Source organism: Mytilus galloprovincialis, chromosome 13, assembly GCF_965363235.1.
Source record: "Mytilus galloprovincialis chromosome 13, xbMytGall1.hap1.1, whole genome shotgun sequence".
NCBI lineage: Eukaryota > Metazoa > Mollusca > Bivalvia > Mytilida > Mytilidae > Mytilus > Mytilus galloprovincialis.
The window spans coordinates 66882658-66910617 of record NC_134850.1 but is presented as its reverse complement, the minus strand read 5'-3'; the positions used below and the strand labels follow the sequence as shown (position 1 = coordinate 66910617).

At 36.1% G+C, this 27960-nt stretch overlaps 1 protein-coding gene and 1 long non-coding RNA gene across 2 annotated transcripts; one reads left to right on the top strand and one right to left on the bottom strand.

Moving 5' to 3' along the window:
- Window positions 1-2093: 2093 nt before the first annotated feature.
- On the bottom strand, window positions 2094-27252 carry LOC143056402 (uncharacterized). Its single transcript, XM_076229492.1, has 17 exons — window positions 27113-27252; window positions 25349-25468; window positions 24488-24607; window positions 23888-24007; window positions 23167-23286; window positions 22112-22231; window positions 21134-21253; window positions 20411-20530; window positions 19456-19575; window positions 18931-19050; window positions 6541-6660; window positions 5946-6065; window positions 5146-5256; window positions 4273-4394; window positions 3944-4040; window positions 3311-3475; window positions 2094-2545 (listed from the first exon to the last, which is right to left on the bottom strand). The coding sequence occupies exons 1-17, from the start codon at window positions 27219-27221 to the stop codon at window positions 2301-2303; spliced, it is 2169 nt and encodes a 722-aa protein (XP_076085607.1). The 5' UTR covers window positions 27222-27252; the 3' UTR covers window positions 2094-2300.
- LOC143057202 (uncharacterized) lies at window positions 8761-18752 on the top strand. The gene is made up of 2 exons (XR_012972665.1): window positions 8761-8934; window positions 16479-18752. It is a non-coding gene; the product is annotated as an uncharacterized LOC143057202 (long non-coding RNA).
- Window positions 27253-27960: the final 708 nt, after the last annotated feature.

The window sequence follows — 27960 nt, the reverse complement described above, 5'->3', positions numbered from 1 at the left end:
TCCAAAAAGTTGTGCCAAAAACGGCTAAGGTAATCTATGCCTGGGATAAGAAAATCCTTAGTTTTTCGTAAAATTCAATGTTTTGTTAACAGGAAATTTATAAATGACCCCATTATTGATATTCATGTCAACACCGAAATGTTGACTACTGGGCTGGTGATACCCTCGGGTGATACCCTCGGGGACGAAATATAGATACGTTTAAAGAAAATGTTCTTCTATTCTTGAACAAATATTGATTGTTAGACGTTAAAGACTTTTCTACCTCAGGAATAGATTACCATAGCTGTATTTGGTAAAACTTTCAGAAATTTGACCTCAAGGTTCTTCAACCTCGTACTCTTTTTTGGCCTTTTATATTTTTTTGATTCGAGCGTCACTTATCTGTGTCTTTTATAGACAAAACGCGCGTCTGGCGTAAATATATATTTTTTTATTCTGGTATCTATGATGAGTTTATTTCCATATGATTTCGCATTCTAAAAATCGGTCCAAGGAGTGTTTAAGGGTACATAGTTCCAGCGGAAGGAATCTTAAACGAATAAATCGGTATTTCGGAGTAAATCGGTATGAACTATGATTAAATAATTCATTAAAGTAGGACATGTTGGATCTTTCTTATGACTGTATAAAACTTAGTGGTATAGATATTGGTCGACAGGTCGGCACTTTAAGTATCAAATATTAGTATACAAAATCTATAAAAATTTGGAAAATATGTTTTTATGACTTTGTAGTACCTTTATATTTAGTGGTCGGCAGGTCGCCAATTTAGACTATACATATTTTCTATATTTTTGATAAGATGAAGTCGGCATTTGTACAATAATAGTGTACTACATAAATATTTTATGGATAGCAGGTTGGCACTTATAAAAAAATGGATGAATTGATTGATTAAGGTACTGTTCATTAAGTGTCATATTTGTACCGGCATATTTTGTTTATGAACATCATACTTGGTGGAGAAGCAACAAAATCAATGTCTGCCGACCTTTCTTTTAAGCATACATAAGCACATAAGTGCCGACTGCCGACCTGTCGACCTTACTTGTTAGCAAACATAGATTTGTTAGTGTCGACTGCCGACCTTACTTTTAAGAAAATATAGATGAATAAGTGCCGACTACCAATCTGCCGACCTTACTTTTAAGCATACATCATGTACATAGACAAATAAGTGCCGGCTGTCGACCTGCCTACCTTACTATTTTATAATAAACATTTACCAAAAAGTGCCGACTGTCGACCTTCTGACCTTAGTATTTTAGTAAACATTTACATATAAGTGCCGACTGCCGACCTGCCGATATTACATTTAAGTAAACATTTACTCATTAATAATTGCCGACTGGCGACCTGCGTACCTCACTTTTTAGGGAACATTTACTCAATAATAAGTGCCGACTTACGACTGCCGACCTCACTGCTAGAAACAACTTCAACGTTATTTGAATACATTTAGTAAGATTTCAAAATATCTTTGCGGTATGATTTTCTATTTCTTGAGCGTATGCATATATTTTTAACCGGAACTATTTGTCCTTATATCCTACTTGAGCCTGAAAATCTACTTAAATTTTATTCTCATGAACGTGGACAACACTCATAACTCTGATAATTTACATAAACTTTTATATCTTTATTCCATATGATGTATTAGAGTGAATCACCTAAGGCTATTTAGAGTTAGCGGCGTGACAAAGGTACAAGGCCACCTTGCTTTGTCCTTCAATTTATTTTATATCTGGTCATTTTCAAAAAGTCTTTCGATCTTTACCTCAAATCAAAGTTAACCTCCATGTGTGTTTTTTTTTTAGGATAAAACAATATCATGGCTGATTTCTGAACAGATGACCACATCATAGCATGTGTATGAGATAGAAGGAAAATCGAAAATTGACTGCATGTCTGTAGAGATTTGTTTTCTTTATAATAGTTTTATATTATACTGTAATATTATGATAATATTATATTCATTTGGTACTGGTTTTCTTATTGGTGAAGACCGTACGATGACTGTCACAAGTCTTGTCATTTACCTTCACTTTTTGATAAATTGCTGTCTAATTTGAAATCATGCCACATCTCTATATTTTTGTTAACACCTTTTATCTGTTATTTTATCTTATTCCTTTATTCCAGAATTCATTAAGCAAAGCAAATCCACTTTCAATATGTATCATTACAAATGATGTATTTGCACCAATGTTATAATAAACCATTTCAATAAATTGCCAAAACTTGATAAACAACAATACATCTTCTACAAAAACGAAAACTACAATGCATTGTTTCTATCATTTACGTCTGATCATCATGGTTGATTCTTTCAGCGCAATAAAATTATTTTTCCAATGATACCACGTCATTGAGGTTGTTTGTTGCTGTCCATAATAAGGATTTCCTCTATTATATTGTCCGTTAAGATTTGTATAGGAACATGATCCTGCGTACCACCATGCACCCTGACATGATGTCGAGTAACCAGTATTACCATCCTTTGTTTGGAAGGTTTGGCCATTATTGTGCTGTAAGGAATCTCCTGTATAAAAAAATTAAAAAATAAATATTAATAAAATACATGGTTGTGTATTCAATTTTGGACTATTCAAACTGGTTTTGATATAAATATTCACCCTGAATGTTATTGATTTGAAATATGTTGTTTACTTTATGATTTACGTAATTTGACCTTTGATTTAGCAAGGCTTTTGTATGTGTCAGTTCTTTACTTTGACGTCCATAAAAGGCATATATTCGTTACTATTGCAAACGTTTTTAAGAAGTTTAATTGCACAGACGTTTTCAGAATTTGCATTTGGCATGAGACTATTTCTTAAGATACGATCAAATGGTAAATAATTGTAATTGGTTTCTTTGGATGAATATTATTGCTAAAATGGATAGCTATAGCATTTTTTGCTTATGATATTATCTGTCTCCTGTAACTCTGTTAATTTAAGGGGGTACCAACACTCCCTTATTAATTATGTTCTGTACCCCCTTAGGGCTCATTGTCAAGTCGACAATACCTATTACATTAACATGTTAACCTAGCTGCTGGAGACATTTGATAATTTAAGCCAAGAACGCTTCAGGTAACTATTATTCAAATACTACTTGAAACTCATTCGTTAACACCACTTATATTTCATTATGTTCTAATGAATACCAATGCCCGGGGTATATGCTGTTCGCATGAAACTATCGGTTATTGTACTTTCGAAATTGAATTATGTGAACAAATTTATTTTGCAATTAGTAATAAGGTACAAATTAGTTCTTGGTTGTTCCCGTTAAATATTACCAGCTGTCCCAGAGTATCCACCGACTGTAAGTACGTATTTGCTACTTTCATCTCCAATCATAAGTGTTGAATATTCAGCATAGGCAGTTAATCCATTCCAATCCGTTAACTCAACACGTAACTCATGCTGCCCACTAGAGGATATGTAGTGGATGTTGTCATTACCTGCATTTCGATTAAAAAAACTGCATTTAATTCACCATTTTCTACACAACAAAATGTCTTCTCCAAGTCAGGAATGTGGCAGTTGTTATCCATTCGTTTGATGTGTTCGATATTTTGATTGTGTCATTTGATTATGGACTTTCCATTTTAGATTTTTCTTAGAGTCTGGTATTTTTGTTAACTTCTTTTTACATAATAGTAATAGAATGATTTAGAACTGATCTTCAAATGAGTATAAATTTGGCAAATAAGCACCAGGTTTTAATTGAAAATGCGAAATATTACTCGTTGTATTCTTTTTGCTGGTAAAATTGACACGATAGCAGCTCGCTTTTTCATTATGTCGATTTTGTAAATAGAATTAAATAGTTTTGCATGGCGGATAATTGATGCACATGAATCTAACTCTGTTCGGTGATTATTAAAAACACAGATGTGTATTATTTACTAACACCGGCATTGTCTTACCAAGCCAATGATTGCCCTCAACATCCCCGAATCCAGATTTATAATCCGACCAGCCTTTGTAAAAGTTTACTGTTCCACTTTCCCTTCTCTGTATAACCTTTAAAACGAAAATGGATCATATCAATGATTGGCTGTCTTATAACTTAACATTTCATTTAGACTTCTAGTTTGAGGTCCATTTTAGTCTTAAAAGTAAAATTAAAAAATACTAAATGATGCTTAACATTTGAAACAAACAAAACAAATCATGATTACGACTCAGATTTTGCTTGTGGTTTGTTAGTCCAATTACGTAACAAGTAATAGTACTAGTAATTGGTTAGACTTACCGTCCATTTCTCACTTCCCTTCATGACACAGTACACGTCAACTGGGGACGGACTTCCGATTGGCCTTACAGTATGCACACCATCCCAGTCAGATTTGACGTCTTCACATTCAGTTAGTGGCACTTAATCAAAACGAACAAATGTATTTAAACAACCTCAATAAAACTGTTTAACATCTTTTAATTGTAACCAAGAAAATCTCTTAAAAGAATCTAGGCTTATAGTTATGTACGTTCAAATAACAAAAAAGTTAAAAGGCCAAATAAAGTACGAAGAAATTACAAATTCGCACAAGTCTAAAAGTTCTGAAATGTTTTTCTAAATACAAGAAAATATTCAAACAGCTAATTAAGTGGGCATTTAAAAAGTCAGAATGAGAATTAATATGTTCAAACTCTTTTTGGTCATTTTTTAGTTGCAGCATACAAAAGAACTATGTCATTTTGACATCCTTTGATCTGCACTTGAATTTTTACTTGATAACATTTTTGTTCGCAATAATTCGGAGTTTATTATGACGTCCATTATCACTGAACTAGTATACATATTTGTTAAGGGACCAGCTACAGGACGCCTATGGGTGCGGAAGTTTCTCGCTGCATTGGTGACCTTCGGCTGTTGTCTGGTGGCCAGTTTGTTGTCTCTTTGACACATTTCCCATTTTCATTCTCAATGTTTGGTGTAGAAAAAACCCTTAATTACTCGAAATTTTCAAAGTTTTGTAAACTGTTCATTTACTTTAGTATAAATGATAACTAATGTTAACACAAAAGTGGTAAGTACACCAATCAATAATTAAACATATTGATGTTAGAAACCTATGTGACAAATCCTTATTTAATAATGTTATTATCTACTTCATATTAAACTCACTGCATGTATGACCATTCCAATATGCAGTATCAAGACACACACACTTGTTGTGACAAGTGTACTCCTCCATACATTCTGAATGATTACTGCACAAACCGTTATAGTCTTTTCCTGAAAAATATAAAATTGATATGATTCTATTTTTTTTTCGAAAGAAAAGTAGACATTTTCCAGTCTGCATTCTATTTAATAAAATAAGTAATTTACACAATAAAACTGTAAAAACAGTTTTCCCTTCAAGTGATTCTCATTAAAATAATGTGAACTATCCTCTAATACCACAGAGATAACCTATTTCATACATAGCAGGAGATGCTTACCATCTTGACGGACCTAGTCTCTTTATTTTATGATGCAATTTGCGTCTTTGAAAATGCTAGATATATTTGAACATCGATCAATTCAATTATTGTTAACTACATTTAATGATAGTCTAGTGTTGACATTAGCTTTTTGTCAGTTTGTTTTTGTAAGGGTTGGGGTTCGGGATTGAGTTAAAATATTGCAAACCGAAACACATCGCATTTCCGTCTTGATTCAAATCAAAACAATACTTTACGAATTAAGGTGTGGCTGAAAAGCTTCCTGGGTTTTCCTTAATCGGGAACGTTCTAAACTTGGCTGTATCAATACTCGATGAGCTATAGGATACAAGGAGCATCTATTAGCTTTTGGAAACATTCATTTGATAAAAAATACTGTTTAATTATACAGCACTCACAATAATACCAAAATTTGTGTAATCAAACTTATCATACTATGTACAATGTATTGTGTGCATACAAAGAATTAAAACTTACGTTTGACACAAAATTGTCCGTCCCAGTAGTCTGTTTCACAACAAATACATAGACTATCTCTGCACTGTAACGTGTCACAACATTCCGTTGGAGATTTGCATGTTCCATTAAAGTTCGTTTCTAAAATATAATACTTATACTATGTTCCTATGAAATCAACTCTTATATTATTATTTTCATACTAAATCAAAACATCGTATCATGAAAATGTGTTCTATTTAGAGTAACAAACGTTGATTGAGCTTTAACCTATGACAGTAAATTTGAACAGATAAGTTTTGCAAGTACATACAAATGTTTAAGCATTTGAATTAATGCCAACTAGAACACAGTAAAAAAGCAAAGTATACTTGATAAATGTAATCGTACAAACTAGTCTTTTTTTTCAATATATGCCGTTTTTATATATGTTGGCGGTTGTTTTTTGCAGTTCAGTGTTTTTAGAATTTTGGACTCTCAAAGCTCATCAACTTTATACTTATTTGGCTTTATAAATATTTTGATCTGAGGGTCCCTGATGAGTCATATTTCAAATTTGGCTCTTTTCTCTGGATAACTTTTATATAAGTTTGCTTTAACATTAATCCCTTCGTACTTAAGACACATAAAGACCCGTTCCAAAAGTCTGTAGCTGGACATTGACAGATATCACGAGCACAATACAGGCTATCCTGGCATTCTTTTGTTTCCAAGCATTTCTTGTTGACATCTTTTCCTGAAAATGGATGATTAAATGATTTTTTGGTCGAATATATTAAATATGAACAGTAATGACAGAATGTATCTCCAAAAATACCACTTCTCGATTCCCGACACTCCATTCCTCCAAAATAAACCAGAAATGAAAATGAAAAAACCACAATGAAGGAGAGCAGATTTCAAGAAAGTCAGACAAGGTTAAAGCACAACGTGTGATGGGGAGTAACAAGTTTTTTGTGACAACATACCCTCGTGTGAACCGTTTTACCAGATACACTATTGAAAACACCTACACATTTAATCTCCAACAGGTGGACTCTAACATAGAAAGAAAGAATGTGTGTCCATATGAAATCATGCCCCGCTCGACATATCAAATATCCATTTTCTTTGAACACGGAACTGTATCATAATCGTTATTCGGCTTGACAATAATATTATAAAAAGTTAATTTAATACAAACACATTAATCATATATGTTTCAGATCAAAATACTGACAAACACAATGACCGAAAACAAATGTCCCTTCTTTCCCAAACGTCATATATTCATGTAACCAAGAAAGCAGGATCAATATATGATATAACTATGACAGAAGCTTTCTGGGATAGCAGGAGTTGTTTATTGGGTCATGTTGATGAAAAATTAAAAACACAATCAGAAAAAAAATCCATGCAGGATTAAAGAAGTCTTAATTATCATAAAGTTTAGTCGAAATCAGAACTATTTCAGAAAGGCCATTATTTGAGACGTAAAAAAATGACAATTGTTTTCTATTGGAAAAAAGTAAAATCACAAAAATACTGAACTCAATTTTCATATTCCTGACTTGGAACAAGCATTTCAATATGTAGAAAATGGAGGATTGAACCTGGTTTTATAGGCTAAACCTCTCACTTGTACGACAGTGTCGTCAAATTCCGTTATATTTACAACGATGCGTGAACAAAACAGACATAAATTAAATAGTCAAAATATGGGTACAGCAGTCATCACTGTGTTACAACAAACAATTTTACAAAAAAGCACAAATCTATCAAATTAAAAACACATTCATTGCTTCGCGTGTCTGACGTCAGAAAATTAAAACGTCACATAGGGAGAAATTTTGTCGTTCAATTTTATTCAAAACAATTTTATAATTCCACATGTCTAACGTTGTTAGAATTAATTTCAGAAATAGACCGAGATTTAAAATTATCCAGAAGTTCTTTAGAACTTTTAAGAATCCACAAATGGTTAATGCCACTACGCGATTAAAATAATTTTGTCGTTTGTCGTTCAAAGTATTATCATTGACGGGATGTATAAGTACCGAGCCATATCAAATGGATATCGATACTATGTAATATTAATAATAGAACAAAGACAAATGAAAGAATAATATAACACATTGTTAAGATGATAAACAACGTCACTACGCAGAATATATACATCAAGACCATCATGTATTATTTGTGAAGTTGATACGGAATATTTATCAACAAGGTCTTGGTACCTTCCGATGAACTTTTTTTTAGAAAAAGGACGAGACGTTCTGTGACATACCTCTATTTCATCAACTTTCTGCGCAGACACTGGTGACGTTTTACAAAGTCTGAGTAGGAGCTAAAAGCTTTTGAATATCGAATAAGTTGGGAAATGTATATTCCACATGCAGTTGAATTTGGTATATTGCTACTAAGATGGGGAAATTTATAATTTCAAAATTAAAATCGTCAAATTTGTCATAGATTCTGGTACTGAGATGACTGTGTGTGTCAAATTCGAGATATAAGTCTAAAATGAGGCATAGGAAGCAGTGTCTGTTGTTTATTTTTTATTTCTAGTTCTATGGGATATATTTATGGAACCCAATCAGAAATGTTCGGATTGTTAATGGCAAGAACATCATCAATATATCTTAAAACGGGAAACGCTATATGTGTTTGAGCTTTAAACATTTACATATGATAATAGACTTCTCGTTTTCAATTTTCCTTTGAGTTCGGAAGTTTTGTTGTTTTACTTTTTAATTAAAATATTTTTCCAGATAAATACTAAATTAAAAATTACGATGCTGTTATAGACAGTGAAGGGTTTCGAAACTATGAATTGGTTCACTATTGTGGTGCCGCTTATGTATACATAGAAGAACCAGTCCATATCTTACAGTATGCCAAGCAATACCTCTGGACGACTGACGTCACGAGGATTCTCTTCTACTTCCGTTTACTGTATTAACCACATGTATTATTATATTGCTGTCTACTGATTCATCAGATATACAGAGATTTACAGATATTAAAGGTATTCTGTTTATTACACATACACTTTACTTATTTGTACCATATCGGCACAACATTGGCGTCGTACGACAAAGAACGAATAAATTTTTAGCAAGTGAGGCGGACTCCACGAGGGCGCCTTTGCAGATTTGAAAACTTTTAATACTTCATTTTTTGTAAATTCATTACGTGCGCATTACCATAAATTTACATCAGATTGATTGTAGATTAAATTTCATCAAATTTTTACAGTTTAGCACGTATGAAATCTTCATATTTTATATTTTTCATCAGATAAGGTTAGGAACTTCCGGTTATCGCCATTAGGTCCTTCTTCACGGAAGTCATTTGTCTGCAAAACTCCATTGCGCAGACGCAAACCGGAAACAGTCTTCATTTCAGTAGATGAAGTAGATTGGTTTCGTATAATATTTTATACTGAACTTGGACTGATATTTTATATTAAAAAAAGTATATACACTCATAAATATTTTATGAGTAACATATTATACACCGTATAATAAAGTACAGTGTGTCAACTGAGTCTCTGTTCCAGTTCTATCCTATTTTGTTGCCTGCATTTTTGAAATTGTAAAAGTAGTAGCTTTTATAAAAAAGCTGCATTGTTTATGTCATGAGTCGCACATAAAAGTTGTGATTTTGAGATTTATTTGCCTTGAGTAATTACTCAGTGCAAATTATAATATTGTTTTGAGTTGCATAATATTGTAATTTGAAATATTTAAGAATATTGTAATTTGAAATAAAGACAACATGGCAGGAATTGGGGATGAGAATGAACTGAAGGAAAACATTGAAACAGAGGAGTTGATACAAGATGACATATTCACAAAAGAAAATATAGCTGATACTACTTTGACAGAACCAGCTGAAAATACCAAAATGTCATTGGAACAGCTATACCAAGAGTTTCAGGCGGATAGAAAAGCAAATGCAATAAGAGCTGTTGAGACTGAAAGCAGGGTGAAACAAAGTGAGGATCGCATTGAACAGATTTTCCATGGTTTGTTAAATATTCAAGCTGAACAAAAAGAAGCAACAAAAATCAGTACAGAAAACATAGTGGCAATATCCCAACAAGTGCAACGGTCAGAACAGAGAATTGACAAGAAGATTGATGCTAACGGTAAACGTTTAGAAGAGTTAACATCGGATAAGTTTAATGCCTTGGGAAGGCGGCTAGACAAAATGGCTGCTGCTAATGATGAGGCAAGTACCGTGCAATTCAAGAGTGCATTTGAACACCCAGGTTCATTTCAGCAGATGGCATCAAGTGTTAGCGATTTGATTAACAAGAGAAATAAGGAAGTCAAGCTCCCTTCTATGGATACTCCTGTTAAACAGAAATCTGAAGCTAGTCCATATATTGCCAGTACTCCATTACTGCAAAATAAGCCTCCAGCATTTAGTCTCTCGCCAATTATGTCAATTGATGAGACTACACAGCCTGAATCTAAGGCAGGTACAACTCCAGTATCGAGTGACAAAGGTAATGTGTTAGGGCCCCCGGCTCTGCACAATACATTGTTGTTTCAACAGATTCAGGGCAAAGGCATGCCAGAAAGTGTTGGTAGTGACCAGGAGATCTATCATATGCAAGGTTCGTTGCCACTACTGAGTGACAAGGGAAGCGTGCCAGGGCCCCCGGCTCTGCACGGGACAAACTCAGGTATGGTAACACAGCATCCATTCAAAGGCATAGAGGGAGTATCCACTGAATACAAACCCCAACATAACTCCAGCAACGGCTACTTGTGCACCGTCCTATGTTGGTACACCATATGTATCTCAGGGTATCAATGTTAGTACACCTTTACACGTTGCACCAGCTACAAGTAGCGAATCATATGCAGCGTCCTTAGTACAGAGTAGACCAGCTCTGTACCCTCATATAGGATCAATGATACAACAGCCTCCGCCTGCGTTTATGACCCCTGTGATGACAACAGTAGCATCCACAGGCCCGTCACCAATGCAAATTGACACTAGCAGGTCTTCAAGATCACGCACTAAAAAAAAAAGGAACGAAGCCACAGCTCTTCGTCAGACTCCTCTCTTGATAGGGAGTGCTCTAGGTGGCAGGAAAACTCTGGGGCGAGAGACAGGAGTAGAAGTCCCCAGCTTCCTAAAATGCAAGTTTTCACAGGAAGAGGTTTTCTTACGTGGGAAGCCTTTATCTATCAGTTTGAAAGAACAGCAGGAAGGAGACAATGGGAAAATAGGAAGAAAGTTTGCCGACTATTGGACTGTCTAGCTGATGTGGCTTTAGAATATGCAAGAAAGGTCAACATCGATGATGACTATAAGACTTTAAGGAAAGCACTGAAACAGCGTTTCAGCAAAAAGGACGAACCTGTATCAGCAAGACGCCAGTTGCAGTATGTGAGGCAGCAAGACAGTGAAACACTGGAGGAGTTTGCTGAACGGGTCCATTTTGTTGCAATGGATGGGTATGATAAATGTGACAATTCTGTCATTGATCAAATTGGCACAGAGGCATTCCTCAGAGGTTGCAAGGACAAAGAGGCTGCCCGTCACGTGATTGAAAGGAACCCAGAGTCCATCAATAAGGCGTTGAAAATCATGAAAACGTCCATAGCGAATCAGAAGGCTATTTATGGATCTAGAAGTCCAAATTTTGCTCACAGACAGGTCTCATTTGCTGATAGCGCTGGTAAATCACAGGACACAGAAAGTGCTAGTACTGTTAATAGTCCATTGGAAAAGGAAGTAAGGAACTTGACTCAACTTGTGACCAAATTGACAGAGGTGATGCTTTCTTCTGATCAACATACACGTGGTAGGTCTCCCGAAAGATATACACCACCTAAGTACAATGCGTATCGATCACCTACACCACCTCCTAATCAAAGTTCATATAGTCCTCAACAAAGGTCATATAGTCCCCAACAGAGGTCATTTAGTCCTCAACGTCAACGTTCGCCATCACCACGACCAAATTCTAGAAATCAAGGCTACTTTAAACAACGGTCCCCTTCACCTGGCGACAGAGCTTATCCAAACTCTACTCCAACAACTGAGTCTTTAAATGCCAACGGGTCGAGCCGGTAGGCCAACACTCGACTCTAAAATCACATGGCCAAGGGAAAATACCACCCGACAAATCAGAACCGAGGCCCACGGCTTCGTCTGATATTGTTATAAGACGTACAATTGGGAAAAGTTTGGCAGTACGGGGAACAGTATTTCAACAAAATGCAAGTATGATTGTTGATACAGCAGCTATGATTACACTCGTCAACGAGAAATTAATACCGGAGAATATAGAATGTTCCGAAACAGTGACGCTACGTGGTTTGGGCGAGCAACTGGTCATTGGCAAGATTATTAGGAACACACTCCTGAATATAGATGGATTAGAAATAAGGTGGGACGTGTGTAGGGCACCACTTACAGATGATGTCATTCTAGGTCTAGATATTCTGGATACGCTTGGTGCAGTCATCAACCTCAGCACTCCATCACTTACAGTTAACAACAGAGTTATACCTGCCTCATTCGTTACTGGATCTGATGATAGTGCTTCTCAACAAGTCTGCATTAAACGTACAATTACAGTCCCGCCAAATTCAACGATGATCTTCAGCATAGATACACACAGAGGATCCGAACATGAGTTTATTTTGGAACCATGCTCTCTTGCCAGTGGAGTTTTAGTTTCGCATGTTGTCGGAAAAGGCAAATCTTGCCCTGTAACTATTTTAAATGATGGGAATCGTTACATACGTATTAAAAAGGGTACACCGATAGGTCATTTAGAAGAGATTGACAGTATAATGGAGGAGACTTCGGAAGAAAGTGAAAATCGAACTCCAGATGTCCGTCGTGGCATCGTAGAAACACAAACCCAGGTGCCCACGGCACCAGGTTTAAGCCAAGAAGAATTGTCTACGTTGCCATCCCATTTAACAGACCTGTATGAACGTTCTATAAAGCATGTAATTAGTCAAGATGATAAGTTAAAACTCAAGAAGTTATTAATAGAATACCAGGATGTATTTGTACAGCACGACCTAGATCTCGGATGCCTTACAGCTGTCCGGCATAAAATAGATACCAAAGACCACGCTCCAGTTAAACACCGGATGCGAAGAACACCTCTTGGATTCCAAGATCTCGAACAGCAGCACCTTGACAAGATGTTACAAGCAGGTGTCATTGAGCCATCATCTTCTGAATGGGCCTCAGCTCCAGTGCTGGTAAGAAAGAAAGATGGAACCGTGCGCTGGTGCATCGACTACAGAGCTTTAAATGACAGAACAATAAAAGATTGCTTCCCTATTCCTGTTATTGAGGATTGCTTGGACTCACTCAAAGGCACCACCACGTTCTGTACATTTGACCTTGCCAGTGGCTATTATCAGATTGAGCTTGAGCCAGAAGACCGAAAGAAAACGGCGTTCATTACAAGATATGGGTTGTTCGAGCACACCAGAATGGGAATGGGCCTTTGTAACGCCCCAGCAACATTTCAGCGGGCCATGCAACTCGTTTTGAGAGGACTTACTTGGACACAGGTGTTAGTTTATCTTGATGATGTCGTGGTTCTCGGTCGCAACTTCGAGGATGGTCTCATTAATTTGAGGGCTGCATTTGAAAGATTTAGACAGTATACCCTGAAGCTGAAACCAAAGAAGTGTCAACTGTTTCAGCCTGAAGTTGAGTTTTTAGGAAAACTGGTGAGTGCTAATGGCATCTCCGTTTCTCCATCTAAGATAGAAGCAGTGAAAAAGTGGCCAACTCCCAAGTCAAAGAAAGAACTCATGTCATACCTAGGGTTTGTCAATTACCACCGGGATCACCTGCACAACTATGCAGAAATGACTGCATGTCTATACGACCTTGCTCACCAGACAGGAGAAGCTGAATGGCAACAGTGTCACGAAAAGGCGTTCCAACAGTCAAAAACGGCGTTAATAAGTGCACCTTGCCTGACATATCCTAATGCCAATGATAAATTCATATTAGATACAGATGCATCTGACACCACCATAGGTGCAGTTTTATCACAATTACAAAATGGTGAAGAAAGGGTTATATGCTTTGCAAGCCACGTTCTATTGAAGCCTCAGCGTCGTTATTGTACAACAAGGAAAGAGTTACTGGCCGTTGTTAAGTTTTGTCGGCATTTCCGTCACTACTTACTTGGTAGACGTTTTATTTTACGCACTGATCATAACAGTTTGGTATGGCTAATGCGTTTCAAGCATATTGAAGGACAACTAGCGCGATGGTTGGAAGAATTGTCATCATTTGAAATGGAGATCATCCATCGTCCAGGAAAGAAGCATTGTAACGCTGATGGTCTAAGTCGCATCCCAGACGATGTTCCTGAATGTGACTGCTATAGGGCAGGACTTGATCCTACAACACTGCCATGTCATGGTTGCAAATATTGCCTACGAGCTCACGAACAGTGGAGCAGATTCGGAAATGACGTAGACGACGTGATTCCATTGGCTACTAAGTCAGTGATAGCATCAGTACGCACGGTTTCAGTAGTGGCTGAAAATGATAAGGACATGTCCACTGACCAAGAGCCCACGGCTCTGGCAGGGGATTGTCATTCAGATCCATCACCAAGTTTAGACGATACTCTACCATATGCTGATGGCAATCCATGTAGCAACTGGGCACCTGAATACCCACCTGAACAGTTAAAGATATTTCAGCAAGAAGACCCTGAGTTGGCTCCAATATTAAAATGGATGGAGGAAGACGTCGAGCCAACACAGGCTGAACTACGTTTGCAAAGTAGGGCAACTAGGTCGCTTTGGTTGTGTAGACCTTGCTTTGTCATGTTTAACCATGTTCTATACTATAAATTCATAGGTTGTCCAGCACGCCAAGGTCTTTGTTTAGTTGTTCCATCGGAATTAAAAGGAGAGGTGCTTAAAAATTGTCATGACACCAAAACATCAGGACACTTGGGTCAGAAAAAAACGCTCGATAAGTTAAAGCAGGCTTTCCTGTGGTATAACATGCGCAAAGATTGTGACGATTATGTTAGTACTTGCGCCACCTGTAGTCAAAATAAAAAGGCGCATGTGCAACCTAGAGCACCACTTGGGCAGTTCCACGCTGGGTATCCAATGGAGAGAGTACATCTTGATATTCTTGGACCTTTTAATACAAGTAATAGCGGCAATAATTATGTTTTGATGATGGTGGATCAGTTCACAAAATGGGTAGAGATGGCTGCGTTACCTGAACAGACTGCGAAGTTGATTGCTGAGAAATTTATTGTGCATTTCGTGGTGACATTTGGGTGTCCCTTGGAAATCCACACTGACCAAGGACGAAACTTTGACAGTGACTTATTTAAAACACTATGTGATGCCTTGGAAATTGCCAAAACCAGAACAACCCCGTATCATCCATCATCAAATGGCCAGGTAGAGAGGTACAATACCATTGTATTGGCCATGATTAGATGTTTTATTGAGAAAAATTGTCGTAACTGGGACAGAGACTTGCCTTTCTTGTCTATGGCAATGCACTCAATGGTGAATAGGCAAACTGGATTTACGCCGAATCAAATGATGTTGGGTAGAGAGACTATTCAACCTGTTCATCTTCTCCTCGGCATGCCACAGTACGGTCAGAACAGAATGACCCCCAACCTTTGGGTAAAACATTTAGTCGGTAGGATGCAAAAGATTCACGAATTTGCAAGGCACAGTCTTCACACCTCGCAACTAAGACAAAAGCGGGATTATGACCTTAGGGTTGTTGAACATAAATATCAACCAGGCGATTTGGTGTACAAGGCAGACTCAACTACAAAAGTCGGGCAGAGCCGGAAGCTTAAATCACCATGGTGTGGACCGTTTCTTGTCGTGTCTAGTAGACCCCCATTGTACACTATCCGAGGAAGAAAAGGAGACTCAGTAGTGCACCATGACAAGTTGAAACTTTGCAACGACAGGGATATCCCGACCTGGATCAAAAGACTTAGGCATGCCTTATTCCAAGCTGAAAGTGAAATGGATGAGAGCTGGGATGATCTTGATGATACAATACCCTATGGTGTTGACTTTAATGTTCAGGGCATGTTCGATGCAAATCAGCCCACTTTTGATAGTGTTGTTTTACCCCAGTCATTAGGTGACCCGTCCTATATCCATACTCCGTTGACACAAGAACTGGAACAGGGGCCCCAGTGTGATACAGTTACCGCTTTAGATGCTACTAGTAATAGCATTGATGAACCTCAAAATTTAGACCTGGGGGAAATTTCAAGTTCAGATAACGGTTTCAATGGGGACATTGTAGATGCCGAACTCAGCAGCACAGATGACGAGAAGAGGCCCTCGGCCTCTCTGTCTTCTGAACACACATCAAGGTATGGTAGGCCAATCAGATGCCCACTACGATACCAAACGTAATAGATATTGTGTGGGATAATTTCATATGTATATATGTATATATTTATTTTTGCGTGTTCGTACTTAGTAATAAATGTGCATAATTTTCGCTATTGTATTTCTAATCATGTTATGTTTTGATTTCCTCTCATTCTAGGATGGAAGAGGGGTCTCGTTCAGACCAAGATGTGTTGTCACTGAGTCCACACAGCGAGTGGCATGAAAGTAAATCCGATTGTACCGATCTTGACGTGGCAGATCTAATGGTTATAGATGAAGTAGGGCCAGATGAAGACGTATGTCCAGATGAAGAAGTAGGTCCAGCTGAAGAAGTAGGTCCAGATTACCAGACTGCTGGTGTAGCTTCTGGGGCCCTAGGCCCTGTTGAGACACACAGCAGTGTTGGTGTAGATACTAGTATTGGTATATACCATAGTGAGATCGATGAGGAGAGAAGCGGCGCGGTAGCAGTCTCGAAAAACAGATTACGACAGTGTCCAATATGTGGGATGGTGTCCAGGGAAAAGACACGCCGTCATGTCCTCAAGAGACACCTTCCATGGTTTTGGTCGGGTGCTACTGCCTGTTGGGATTGCTGTGAGCAGGAAATCCAGGCATCTTCTCTAGCCAGGAGACACACAGAGGAACATAGGATTGGTTGTTTCTTTGATGAAGAACACCTTCATTTGTGGTGCCAGTTGGTGAGTGGCTCTCTTCACCTTGTTAAATCGTGGTTTGGCTTAACAGATCTCGAAGGCTTGTTACAGTATGTACTTGACCGGCAATTACATGAAACAGTCACCAGTGGTTTCAGTGACCAAGAGCAACAGCTACTGGTGTTCTATGCACAGAACTATAGTCCTGACCGCCTGTCGCACATCAGTGCTAACCCTCCCAACCATGTCATCAGTCTGACCAACTGGGAGATTATGACTAGCCTATTACGCAGAGTTGGACCTGCTCAACAACAGTCTCTGTTATCCTGTGATAAATTTGTTACTTATGAGGGTGCATGGATTGTGGACACTGTACCAGTACTTCTAGAGCCATTTGTCTTTGTAGACAGTCATTTTCATTTAGATTTAATCCTCAAGAGACTACATTTTAACACATTTTTACATATGAGCTCACGAATATCTCCGGCTGAGCATAACAACACCTTTTACTACGGAGTTGCCAACTATGTATTCCCAGAACATTGGGACAGCTGGTCAGTACAAGTTGGAGCTGCAAAGTCAGTGTATGTATCATTCGGAATACATCCCCATATTGCTGCCAGAGGAGTCAGTCACAAGCAACTTGAGGACTTGGACCACCTGTTGGGAAACTACAAGTGCGTAGCAGTCGGCGAAATAGGCCTTGACTTCACAACCAGGTGCGGATGCAAGCGATGTCACACTCCACAGCAATGTCAACAGCGAATGCGGGACTGTCAGGAAAAGGCCTTGTTGGAGATGCTGCAGATCGCACAACGTAGACAGTTGCCTGTCATCTTGCACTGTCGTGATAGAGGTAGTGGTGATGCTGCAGCCCGTGTATTGGCCATCATTCGCAGTGGTTTTGCTGAATTGCACTATCATCGCCATTGCTTTGATGGTAGTATTGAGGAATTGAGAGAATGGCAAAGCCTTCCTAATGTTGTGTTTGGAATCACGGGCAAGTTTCTAAAGGACACGAACACAAACAGTGATGCGATCTCAAGGATCTTACCACATCAGTTAATCCTTGAGTCCGATGCCCCGTTTCTTTCGCCAAGGTCATGTTGTGAGGTGAACCATCCCTGGAATTTGATAGATGTTGCTTTGGCAGTGAGTCAGCGCAGAAACATTCCGTTGAACATTTTAAACTGGATGGCTAATGATAATGCCCTCCGATTCTACGGTATCCCAAAGTTAAGACAAGAGCCAGCTAGCTGGGGCCCTAGGCCTCGTTAGCAATTTTTCAATAATAGAGATTTTGATGGATTCTGTAAATAGTTTTATCAGTACCAGGAAGGTTCCGATATATGTATATGCGTTTCTTTTCATATGGATGACTTTGAGTTTCTTAATCAACTCAATATTTTATACAGAAACTGATTTTCATACAGAGTGTTTTAATTTGCATCTCTAACTATTACCCGCAACATCAGCGAGTTATGAACTAGCGTTAAATTCTTGGCTGTATTTTATCTTGTTTTTAGGTTTATTTTTTTAGTTTAAATATGTGACTGATTCTACATGAAGGGGACGGATGTGGTGCCGCTTATGTATACATAGAAGAACCAGTCCATATCTTACAGTATGCCAAGCAATACCTCTGGACGACTGACGTCACGAGGATTCTCTTCTACTTCCGTTTACTGTATTAACCACATGTATTATTATATTGCTGTCTACTGATTCATCAGATATACAGAGATTTACAGATATTAAAGGTATTCTGTTTATTACACATACACTTTACTTATTTGTACCATATCGGCACAACACTATCATCATTTTCGTTTCATAGGGCTTTGAACAAAGAGGTTTTTATTTCTGAACTCCAATATAAATGACTCATATCGCAAAAATAATACATGTAATGTAATTAATCAAACAAATTCAGAGTTCAATACTATAACTTACTTGTCTCGCATCGAGACCCATTCCAGTACTCTATGTCTTTACAGCCACAAAGTGACCCTCTACAGTGAAGATTGTCTGCGCACTCAATTGAATCATTACATGACACCATTATTGTTTTCCCTAAAAGCAAACAAAAACTGCATGATGATTTTTTTTAATTTTGTTTATGCTTATTGGTCAAATGAACACTTTTAGATGGAGTTCGTCCGGCTCAGTCTTATGTTTTTCTATGTTGTGTTTTGTATACTCTTGTTTGTCTTTTGATCGTTTTTCGTTTTCTGCAATGGCATTGTCAGTGTGTGTAGTTACGGCTGTCTGTTTAATAGTATTTTCCGTCATTTCTTATTGACTTTTTATTTTTCAATTCTTTTGTTTTTTGCTTTGTGCTTGAATCAAATCAATTTTTAAGATATATTGGAGATCTCAATTACTGCATGTTGAGACGTCTTAAAAACAAAGAACTCTCGCCCACTCTTTTCACGCCTGATATTTGTTCACGCTCTGTTAAATTCCTACTATAGTTACTTAAGCTACACTCCAAGCCATCCCAGTAGTGTGTATCTATACAAATGCAGCGGTGTTTGGCACATTGAAAGTTCTCCTTGCATTCATTTGTTGACATACAGGATTCGTCTTTTCGTCTCCCTGTTCAAGAACAAAATTTACTTTTTTATTATAAGATTGCGTTTATCATACTCATGTTATTTCTATATTCAACAAGATACGACCTAATGTATCATTAGATGATTTTGTTAAGGAAACTGATCGTCAAACATTAATATCGCTCATGCAGTTGCTGTTGTCAAAATTGCAAGCATCTGATATAATTTACGTCAATTTTCCTTTTGTTACTCCAATGAACAAATGATTAATTGACAGAAGATGGTTGGCGCTTGATGAACATGAGACATACAAACTATTGAAACTTGTTCATAAAAGAGTGACGAAAGATACCAGAGGGACAGTCAAACTCATAAATTAAAAATAAACTGACAACGTCATGGCTAAAAATGAAAAAGACAAGCAGACAAACAAAAGTAAACATGACACAACATAGAAAACTAAAAAATAAGCAACACGAACCCTACCAAAAACTAGGGGTGATCTCAGGTGGTACGGAAAGGTCAGCAGATCCTGCTCCAAATGTGGCACCCGTCGTGTTGCTCATGTTATAACAAATCCGGTAAATAGTCTAATTCGGTAGGTCACATTCATAAGAGGCATATATCAAATGTAAATGGAAGAGATTGGCTACTCTGCAAGTGGTGCATCATATCATCTGATACAATACACCTTTCGAACTTCTAACTTTATTTGGCCCTTTTAACTTTGTTAATTGTTTTTTTGTAGGCAAAACGCTCGTTAAGCGTACTAAATTTGAATTTTGGTGTATGTGATGAGTTTGTTTAAGAGTCATTTTATCATTCATGATACTCGCATTTCTCAAGTTCTTTCATTTTTGATAACTTTTTATTATTACTTTTAATACAGGCTGTTCCTTTCCAGAATTCTGACTCATCGCAACGACATGTTCCTTCACTGCAACTTAATGTATCTTTACATTCAACAGATGATTCACAATCAGTATTCAGGTCTTTCTCTGTAAATCAAAAGAGGACAAAAGTACATTTTTTACCGACGTAATCATTAATTAAAAGCAAAATGATTGCACTATTTTGTCACTTAACCCACACCCAACCCGGAGTTGCATATTGTATTATGTGATATGCTCATAGTTGAAGTTAATGGGGGTACTAGCTGTCAAATTCATGTTCACCGATTTGACTCAAATTTTCATCCTCGACTTATATCATTCTATAACGTCTATCCAAGGTTTAAGATAAACAATTTACGATGCATAAACTCAAAATTATTTAACAGCATTTTGTCTGTCTTTTAGTATAAAAGCCATCTAGTTCACAATCGAGGTGACAATCCGACGAACGCCTACGGTTATATAATTCGTTGTAAACATAAATATAGATATGAATTGATAGTGAACTCGTGCAATTGGATTTTTCTAGGTCTGCTTAATTTCGTATTGTAGGTTGAAACAAAATAATAATTAGAACAGTTTGGGATGTATATAAGACACTACGTGATTGATATAGAAAAATAAATATACTACAATTCTAGAAGCAATGGCATTGTTTCCAACTTTAGGAATATACAATGTAATCCATAAGTACAATACAATACTCACTATGGAGACATGCATTGTCGTTCATGTATTTAGAAGTTGGACAATGACATGTACTCTCTAGACAACGGAGACCTTCCTGACATTCATTTCCAATCTTGCACGACATCGTTACTGACTTTCCTTGAAATATAAATATAAATATATATATATATATATATATATATATACTAGTAGTTGTCGTTTGTTGATGTGGTTTATAAGTGTTTCTCGTTTCCTGCTATTTATATAGATTATATCATCGGTTTTTCCGTTTGAATGGTTTTACACAAGTAATTGTGTTATGCCCTTTATAGCTTGCTGTTCGGTGGGAGCCAAGGTATTGTGTTGAAGACCGTACTTTGTCCTATGATGGTTTACTTTTATACATTTTGACTTGGATGGAGAGTTGTCTCATTTGCACTCATACCACTTCTTCTTATATTCATATAGTCTGATTTATCACCAACTCTGAAATGTGTATCCCTCTGGACTTATATTAAACGTAAACAAATATAGATATAGATATATAACGGATTCATATTTCTTTCATAGTAAATTCAATTTGGGAAACAAATCGTATGTGTTATTCAAAACTATTTAAGATAACTCCAATAAGGTAACATTTCTAATTACTACAATTATTGATTAAGGTTATTGTCTGACAAATAATATCTGTTTTTTCTCTCGCATACATATTGATGTTATGTAGGCAAATACTTATAGTTTGACTTTAATAGTGGTTGCTTAAAAAATGACAAAAAATTAGGGTATCAAATAAGAACTATGATAATTAGGGTTATCGACAAAATAGATATTTTTGTTCAAAGTTTACCTCCTTAGTCCTTATAAGCCTTCAAAAAGTGTTTATCATATCATCTAGACAAGTCATAGTGTATTGCTTTAGTTTTGGTTTTTGACCCGGATTTGTTGTCAGATAAATCAATTTATGACTATTGAACAGCGGGATACAACGTATTGCCTTTATTTAGCTATACTCACTTTTCGTACAGTAAATTTCATTCCAGTAATCATTGTTAGAACATTGACATTTGTTTAAGTTGCACTGAAGAGTTTCACTGCATTCTAAATGTGTGGTGCATTTGGAATTAATAGTCTTTCCTGTATTGTGTAAAAGAGAGGGAAATTATATAAATTACACTGATAAAAAATAGCAGTGACAAATCTTAATCGATTTATTACTGCTGAACAGTAGTAAACTACTGTTGCCTTTATTGAAGACATGCACACAACATGAAAGGTAATCGTGTATGATGACGACATGGCTGTATCTTAATTGTGATAACATATATGTTCATTGAAAATAGACACCAAAGACTATAAAGTTTTAGACTAAAGTGAATACTCGTCATATTTTTCAATCGAACAATATCAACCATATAGTCACTGATACTAGATGAATTGTTGAAAGTGCTTATTGATGTTGGTATTAACATAACAATGTGACCAAACTATCCAAACTTACACCTGAAACAGTACACACATTTAAATAAATTTGATGTGATTATATCCAATCTTTTAAAATTTACCCGTGACGTCACTTTTGTGGCGTTGATACCTTCGTGTGACGGACAGTTCATGGTTCTGTTGTGCTGTCCTAGGTTGGTCTACGTGTACGTTTTTATTCTCTGGCGATCATGTTATTTGTGTATTTATCTGTCCTGAATGTTCTTGCATTTAGTTGTACTGTATTATTGTTATTTAACATTGCAATGAAAGCGCGAGGTTTGGCTAGCAACAAAACCAGGTTCATCCCACCATTTTGTTCATAAAATTTCTTGTACCAAGTTAGGAAAATAGCAGTTGTTATCTTATAGATCGTTTCTGTGTGTTTAGCATTGTCGTTTTTTTTGTTTCACTTGTGTGTCTGTTGTTTCGTTATTTTCCTCTTACAGTTGATGTGTTACTCTCAGTTGAGCTATGACTTTTGAAGAGCGGTATACTACTTTTGCGCTTTCCATATAGACATTTGAAAGGTGACTTTCCATTTGTAATTTTCCTTGGTGTTTTTGCTAATTAATTTTAAAACTATATACTTAATGAGCATGAAAAACCATTCCAGTAGTCGGAGCTGAAGCATTGACATCTTTGTCTGTAACAATGCATTGGATCTTTGCATTCCTCGCTGGATGCACAGGTTTCAAACACAACTTTCTCTATAAATATAATGATGTTATTGGTTTATTTTTTCGTACGATAATTTGTACTGGTTAATCGACCGTTATAGAATATCCGTTTCTTAGATGATAGCGAATACGTTCTAATAACGTCCCATTTATCACTTATGTGACCTACCGATTTAGACTTATTACCGGGTATGACATGAGCTACACGACTGGTGTCACATATGGAGCAGGATCTGATTACACCTCGGGAGATCCAGAGATCACCCAAATTTTCGGCGGGAGTCGTGTTACTGAGTTTTAAGTTTTCTATGTTGTGTTTTATGTAAGTCATTGTTTGTCTGTTTGTCTGTTTGTGTGTTTGCAGTTTTCTTTTTTCTGCCATGGCGTTTTCAGTTTAATCTCGGCTAATGAAATAGAAATTCCCTTTGGTATCATTCTATTGAAATGATTGAAAGGAGATTTTAAAAGAATTGATATAATTTTATATTTAAAACTTTGGTTTCATTTCATCATTTTATCAACAAGTTCTATGGATTTTCCCCTTTTAAATTTCCCTTAGAGTTCGTTTTTTTATTAATACTTTTATACTAGAACATGGTAACTTATATAACTGTCTCTATTTCAGACCTACTAGAAACACATTTGTCACCATTCCAGAAGTCTGTTTCCCTACACTGACACGTGGAATTTGAGCACTGCAGTAATTCAACGCATTCATTCGAAGAACCACACGTCTGTCTCCATGTTTTCTCTGAAAATAAAATTCTAATTTTATTATAATTTACTTCAGTTTGTTTATTTTCTTTTTATCCAAAATGGAATCCCGTAAAGAATTAAGGTTTGATAGTTTCTTTTGAAAACGTCAGGTGACACTAAAGCTCAGTTCACTCTCCTTTGTGTTGGTTTCTTCTTCAAAATGTGTAGTCTTTTAATGAATTATTGTCAGCAAAGAATAATTTAGAGAGTAACAAGTTAGATATCAGCACATAACATGTTTTCCTGAAAACCATTATCAATTAGGCTGTAGACAAAATGTTTAAAAATTCAAACACATACATGTATTAAAACGTTTGAAATCATTCATAGAACATTATTCAGTCATCAGAAACCAACTAATATATTAATATGTTGATAATCCGTTTTACTTTGCACTTTATATCCACACTGAACAATCGTCTAAACTTTTTTTGAATGTCAAGACCGATTTAATTTAGTTAACTTTAATACTCACTGTTATAACAATTTGTACCATCCCAGTATAAGTAGGCCTCACACTGACACGTTCCATCACGACACAATAGTTTACCGTAACATTCATTTGACGTGTTACATGGTGCACTGATGTTTGTTCCTGAAAATATACAACATTGGTATGTTTAAAATATAGCTAAACAATCCAATGTATTTAGTTACACTTTTGACTTTTGTCTAGCCCAAGACTGTATGCATTCTTTTTGTCGAGCAACTGCAATATTTTTTCAAGGAGGCGACTTATTAGTGATGTTACATTCCGCCTTCGACGTTGGCGGCGTCACATTGAGTGAATTGTACTTTGTTGATTACAAAACTTACGGTTAATCTCAGCATATAGAGTCTGGTTGTTCATTTTTTTAAGGCATACTAACTTTGCCAAATCTTCATTGAAATTTGATTTAACTTGTACAGAAGCTTTTCATGATCAAGTTAGAGTATCTTGAGCAAATAAATGGACTGGTTGTATAGTAAGCATTAACTGACAGTCATACGTTTAAATGTTTTTTAGACTTCATTTTATATTTTAATCCTTTATGGAATAAGAATAAGATTGTACAGAAACTTCTTCAAGATCAAAAAATAAATATTCATCAATTTTTTTTATTAATTTTCTCGTATTTTACAGATAAATAGACTTTTTAGCGGTCAACATAACTCTTTTACCCTGACATCAGCAAGGGAAGGATTGACACACTGTTCATTATTAGTATTGCTAATATTATAGGTTACACTGTTAGTTCAAATGTTAAATACATATTCATTTGTATCCTATGAGAATTATTGATAGTTCATTTAAATCGGACATATTCTGATTCGTATAGGTCTGCTACACACTTACTTGGAGAACAAACATTGCCTGTCCAGTAGTCTTCCTCTGCACAACGACACTTGCCGTGAATACAATACAACGTTTGACTGCATTCCAGAGTGTCATCACACGCAGTAAATATCTGAGTTCCTATTCAAAAGGATAATGATAATAATAATACAATTTGATGCGTTAAGATATTATGTAAATCTTGAGAACAAGCAAAAGGAAACTAATAATATACAGATGACAAAAGCATGATGATAAACTGTTAAAATAAAGTTAACAAGTAATTTTAGATGTCAAAATATGTAACCAAGATACCTATAAGGTGAACTCAAATTTATATTACCTTAGCCACTATCGCGACAAATCTGTTTGGAAGTGAAGCACATAAAGCATCTCTAAACAAAAACATAAAAAAGTAGTCCAAAGTTAATCGGACCTGCGAAAAAACATGTTTAGGTCAGCTTGCGTAATTGATTGATTAATAGATTGATTGGTTGATTGGGAGACTGCAACAAATATAAAATTAATATTCATGGAGATAACATTTTAAGAAGATATGTTATGGATAACCCCTGCTTTATACAAGACAAACAAATAGAGTCGGTGACTCTTTTCACAAAACAGCTTACGTTTAAGATTGATCTTAAGTCATACAGTACTGAAATGCTGCAATTGTTTGTATCTGTCCTAAGTCAGGAATCTGATGTTCAGTGGTTGTCGTCTGTTTATGTGGTTCATAAGTGTTTCTCATTTCTCGTGTTTTTATATTGATTAGACCGTTAATTGTTTTTCCCGTTTAAATGGTTTTACACTAGTACTTTTTGGGGCCCCTTATACCTTAATTGCGGTGTGAACCAAAGCTCCATGTTGAAGGCCGTACCTTGACCTATAATAGTTTACTTTTATAAATTGTTACTTGGTTGGAGAGTTGTCTCATTGGCACTTATACCACATATTCCTATATTTATGACTTTGCAAATATTTTACTCTTAAGGTTATTTATGAAAAGAGCTGCAGAACTTTATCGATCTTAATTTATATTGAACGTATTTCTGTTTGCGTACACATGCATTACTCTGACTCCAAATCAAATTGTCCAGTCGTTGAATACCCCTTTATGTCTTGGTGAAACAGAACATTTCAATTTTAAAGTCTTTGATATGTGACAATTCCAATTCTAAATTACTTGATTTGGACCCTCCAACTTTTTAAGTATTTAACTCGGCCACCATTTATAGGTGACTCGCGTTCCCAATTCAGGATTCTGTAATTGAATGATTGTATTTTGTTTTTGTTTATCATATTGTTTTTTTGTTTATTGCTTTGTACATTAATATTTTGTTAAATTGTTGTTTGGTTGAACCACTGTACTGGGAGGATTAGAACAATTACAACACTACTTTACCTGTCAACTATTCAAGAATATTCTTTCAAATATTGTAAACCAAAAAAAAAAAGTAAATCACAAAAAATAATGAACTCCAAGGAAAATTCAAAACGGAAAGCCCCTAATCAAATGGCAATTCAAATGATCGAACACATCAAACGAATGGACAACAACTGTCATATTCCTGACTTGGTACAACAACATTAACCCCATCAAAAACTGAGGGTGATTTCAGGTGCTCTTGAAGAGTAAGCAGATCCTACTACCCATATAGCACCTGTCGTGTTGCTTATGTTATTACAAAGTCAGTAAATAGTCTAATTCGGTAGGTTACATTCGTGAAAAGGGAACGGGATTGGTGATTTTCTAATACAAGCTAAAACAAATTATTAAACTACCTTTAGTCGTGTCAGTAGGACTTTGCTTTTCCCTTGAAGCAAACGGTCCGATTTTACCAATGCATGAAGTCAGGCCTGTTAAAAGCAACATCCACCATGCACGCGACATTTTAAAGAATTACAGGGAAGGAAATTATATTATTACATATATAAGTTGATAACAATTTACGAAGGTTAAATAGGGAGAGACGAAAAAGCTTTCTTTATTTTTTTATCATCTGGGATAACAATTGATAACGAAAGCTTTTTAAGTGTAGACATCGTTGTTTAGTGATTTTTTTCCCTATCAGATGGACGCAAGTGATTAAAATTTTCAATGAAAATACACAAACTGTTATAAAACAAGTCCTGTTGGTGAACTCATAATAAAAAAGTTAATCATTGAAATTTGTACCTAGATGTACCTACATGTAACAATATCTGACAGGATATCAGGTCTTCAGAAATCTTATATCAAATAATTTAATATATATATATATATATATATATTTCCGTAAGTGCAGTTGTAAATATTTCCTCCTACAATAGGGACCGTACGCGCGTATGAATAGAACTTTGGTTTGAATATCATTTCATTTAAGCTGTTGTAATATGTTATTGTGTGCTAATGTATGATGTCTCGGTTGGTCTGTCTGTCTGTTATAAATTTACATTTCAATATGTTGGAATTAACTATTTTTGGATTCTTATAAATTCTATATATAACTTTTGGACTAGTTTAAATCTCGGTCTATTTCTTAAATTTATTCTTACATACTTTTGATTTTTTAACCCTGTATGCTAACATTCCCATGAAAATTTTAAAATTGTTTGTACGCACATTGAACGACAAATTTATGTGACGTATA

Coding starts and splice junctions, on each gene's coding strand:
- LOC143056402 (XM_076229492.1), bottom strand. CDS start 27,221: ATGTCGCGTGCATGGTGGATGTTGCTTTTAACAGGCCTGACTTCATGC. Junction 20,531..21,133: donor CGACAATGCATGTCTCCATA/GTGAGTATTGTA, acceptor TTTGATTTACAG/AGAAAGACCTGAATACTGAT. Junction 19,576..20,410: donor AGGAACAGCCTGTATTAAAA/GTAATAATAAAA, acceptor GTTCTTGAACAG/GGAGACGAAAAGACGAATCC.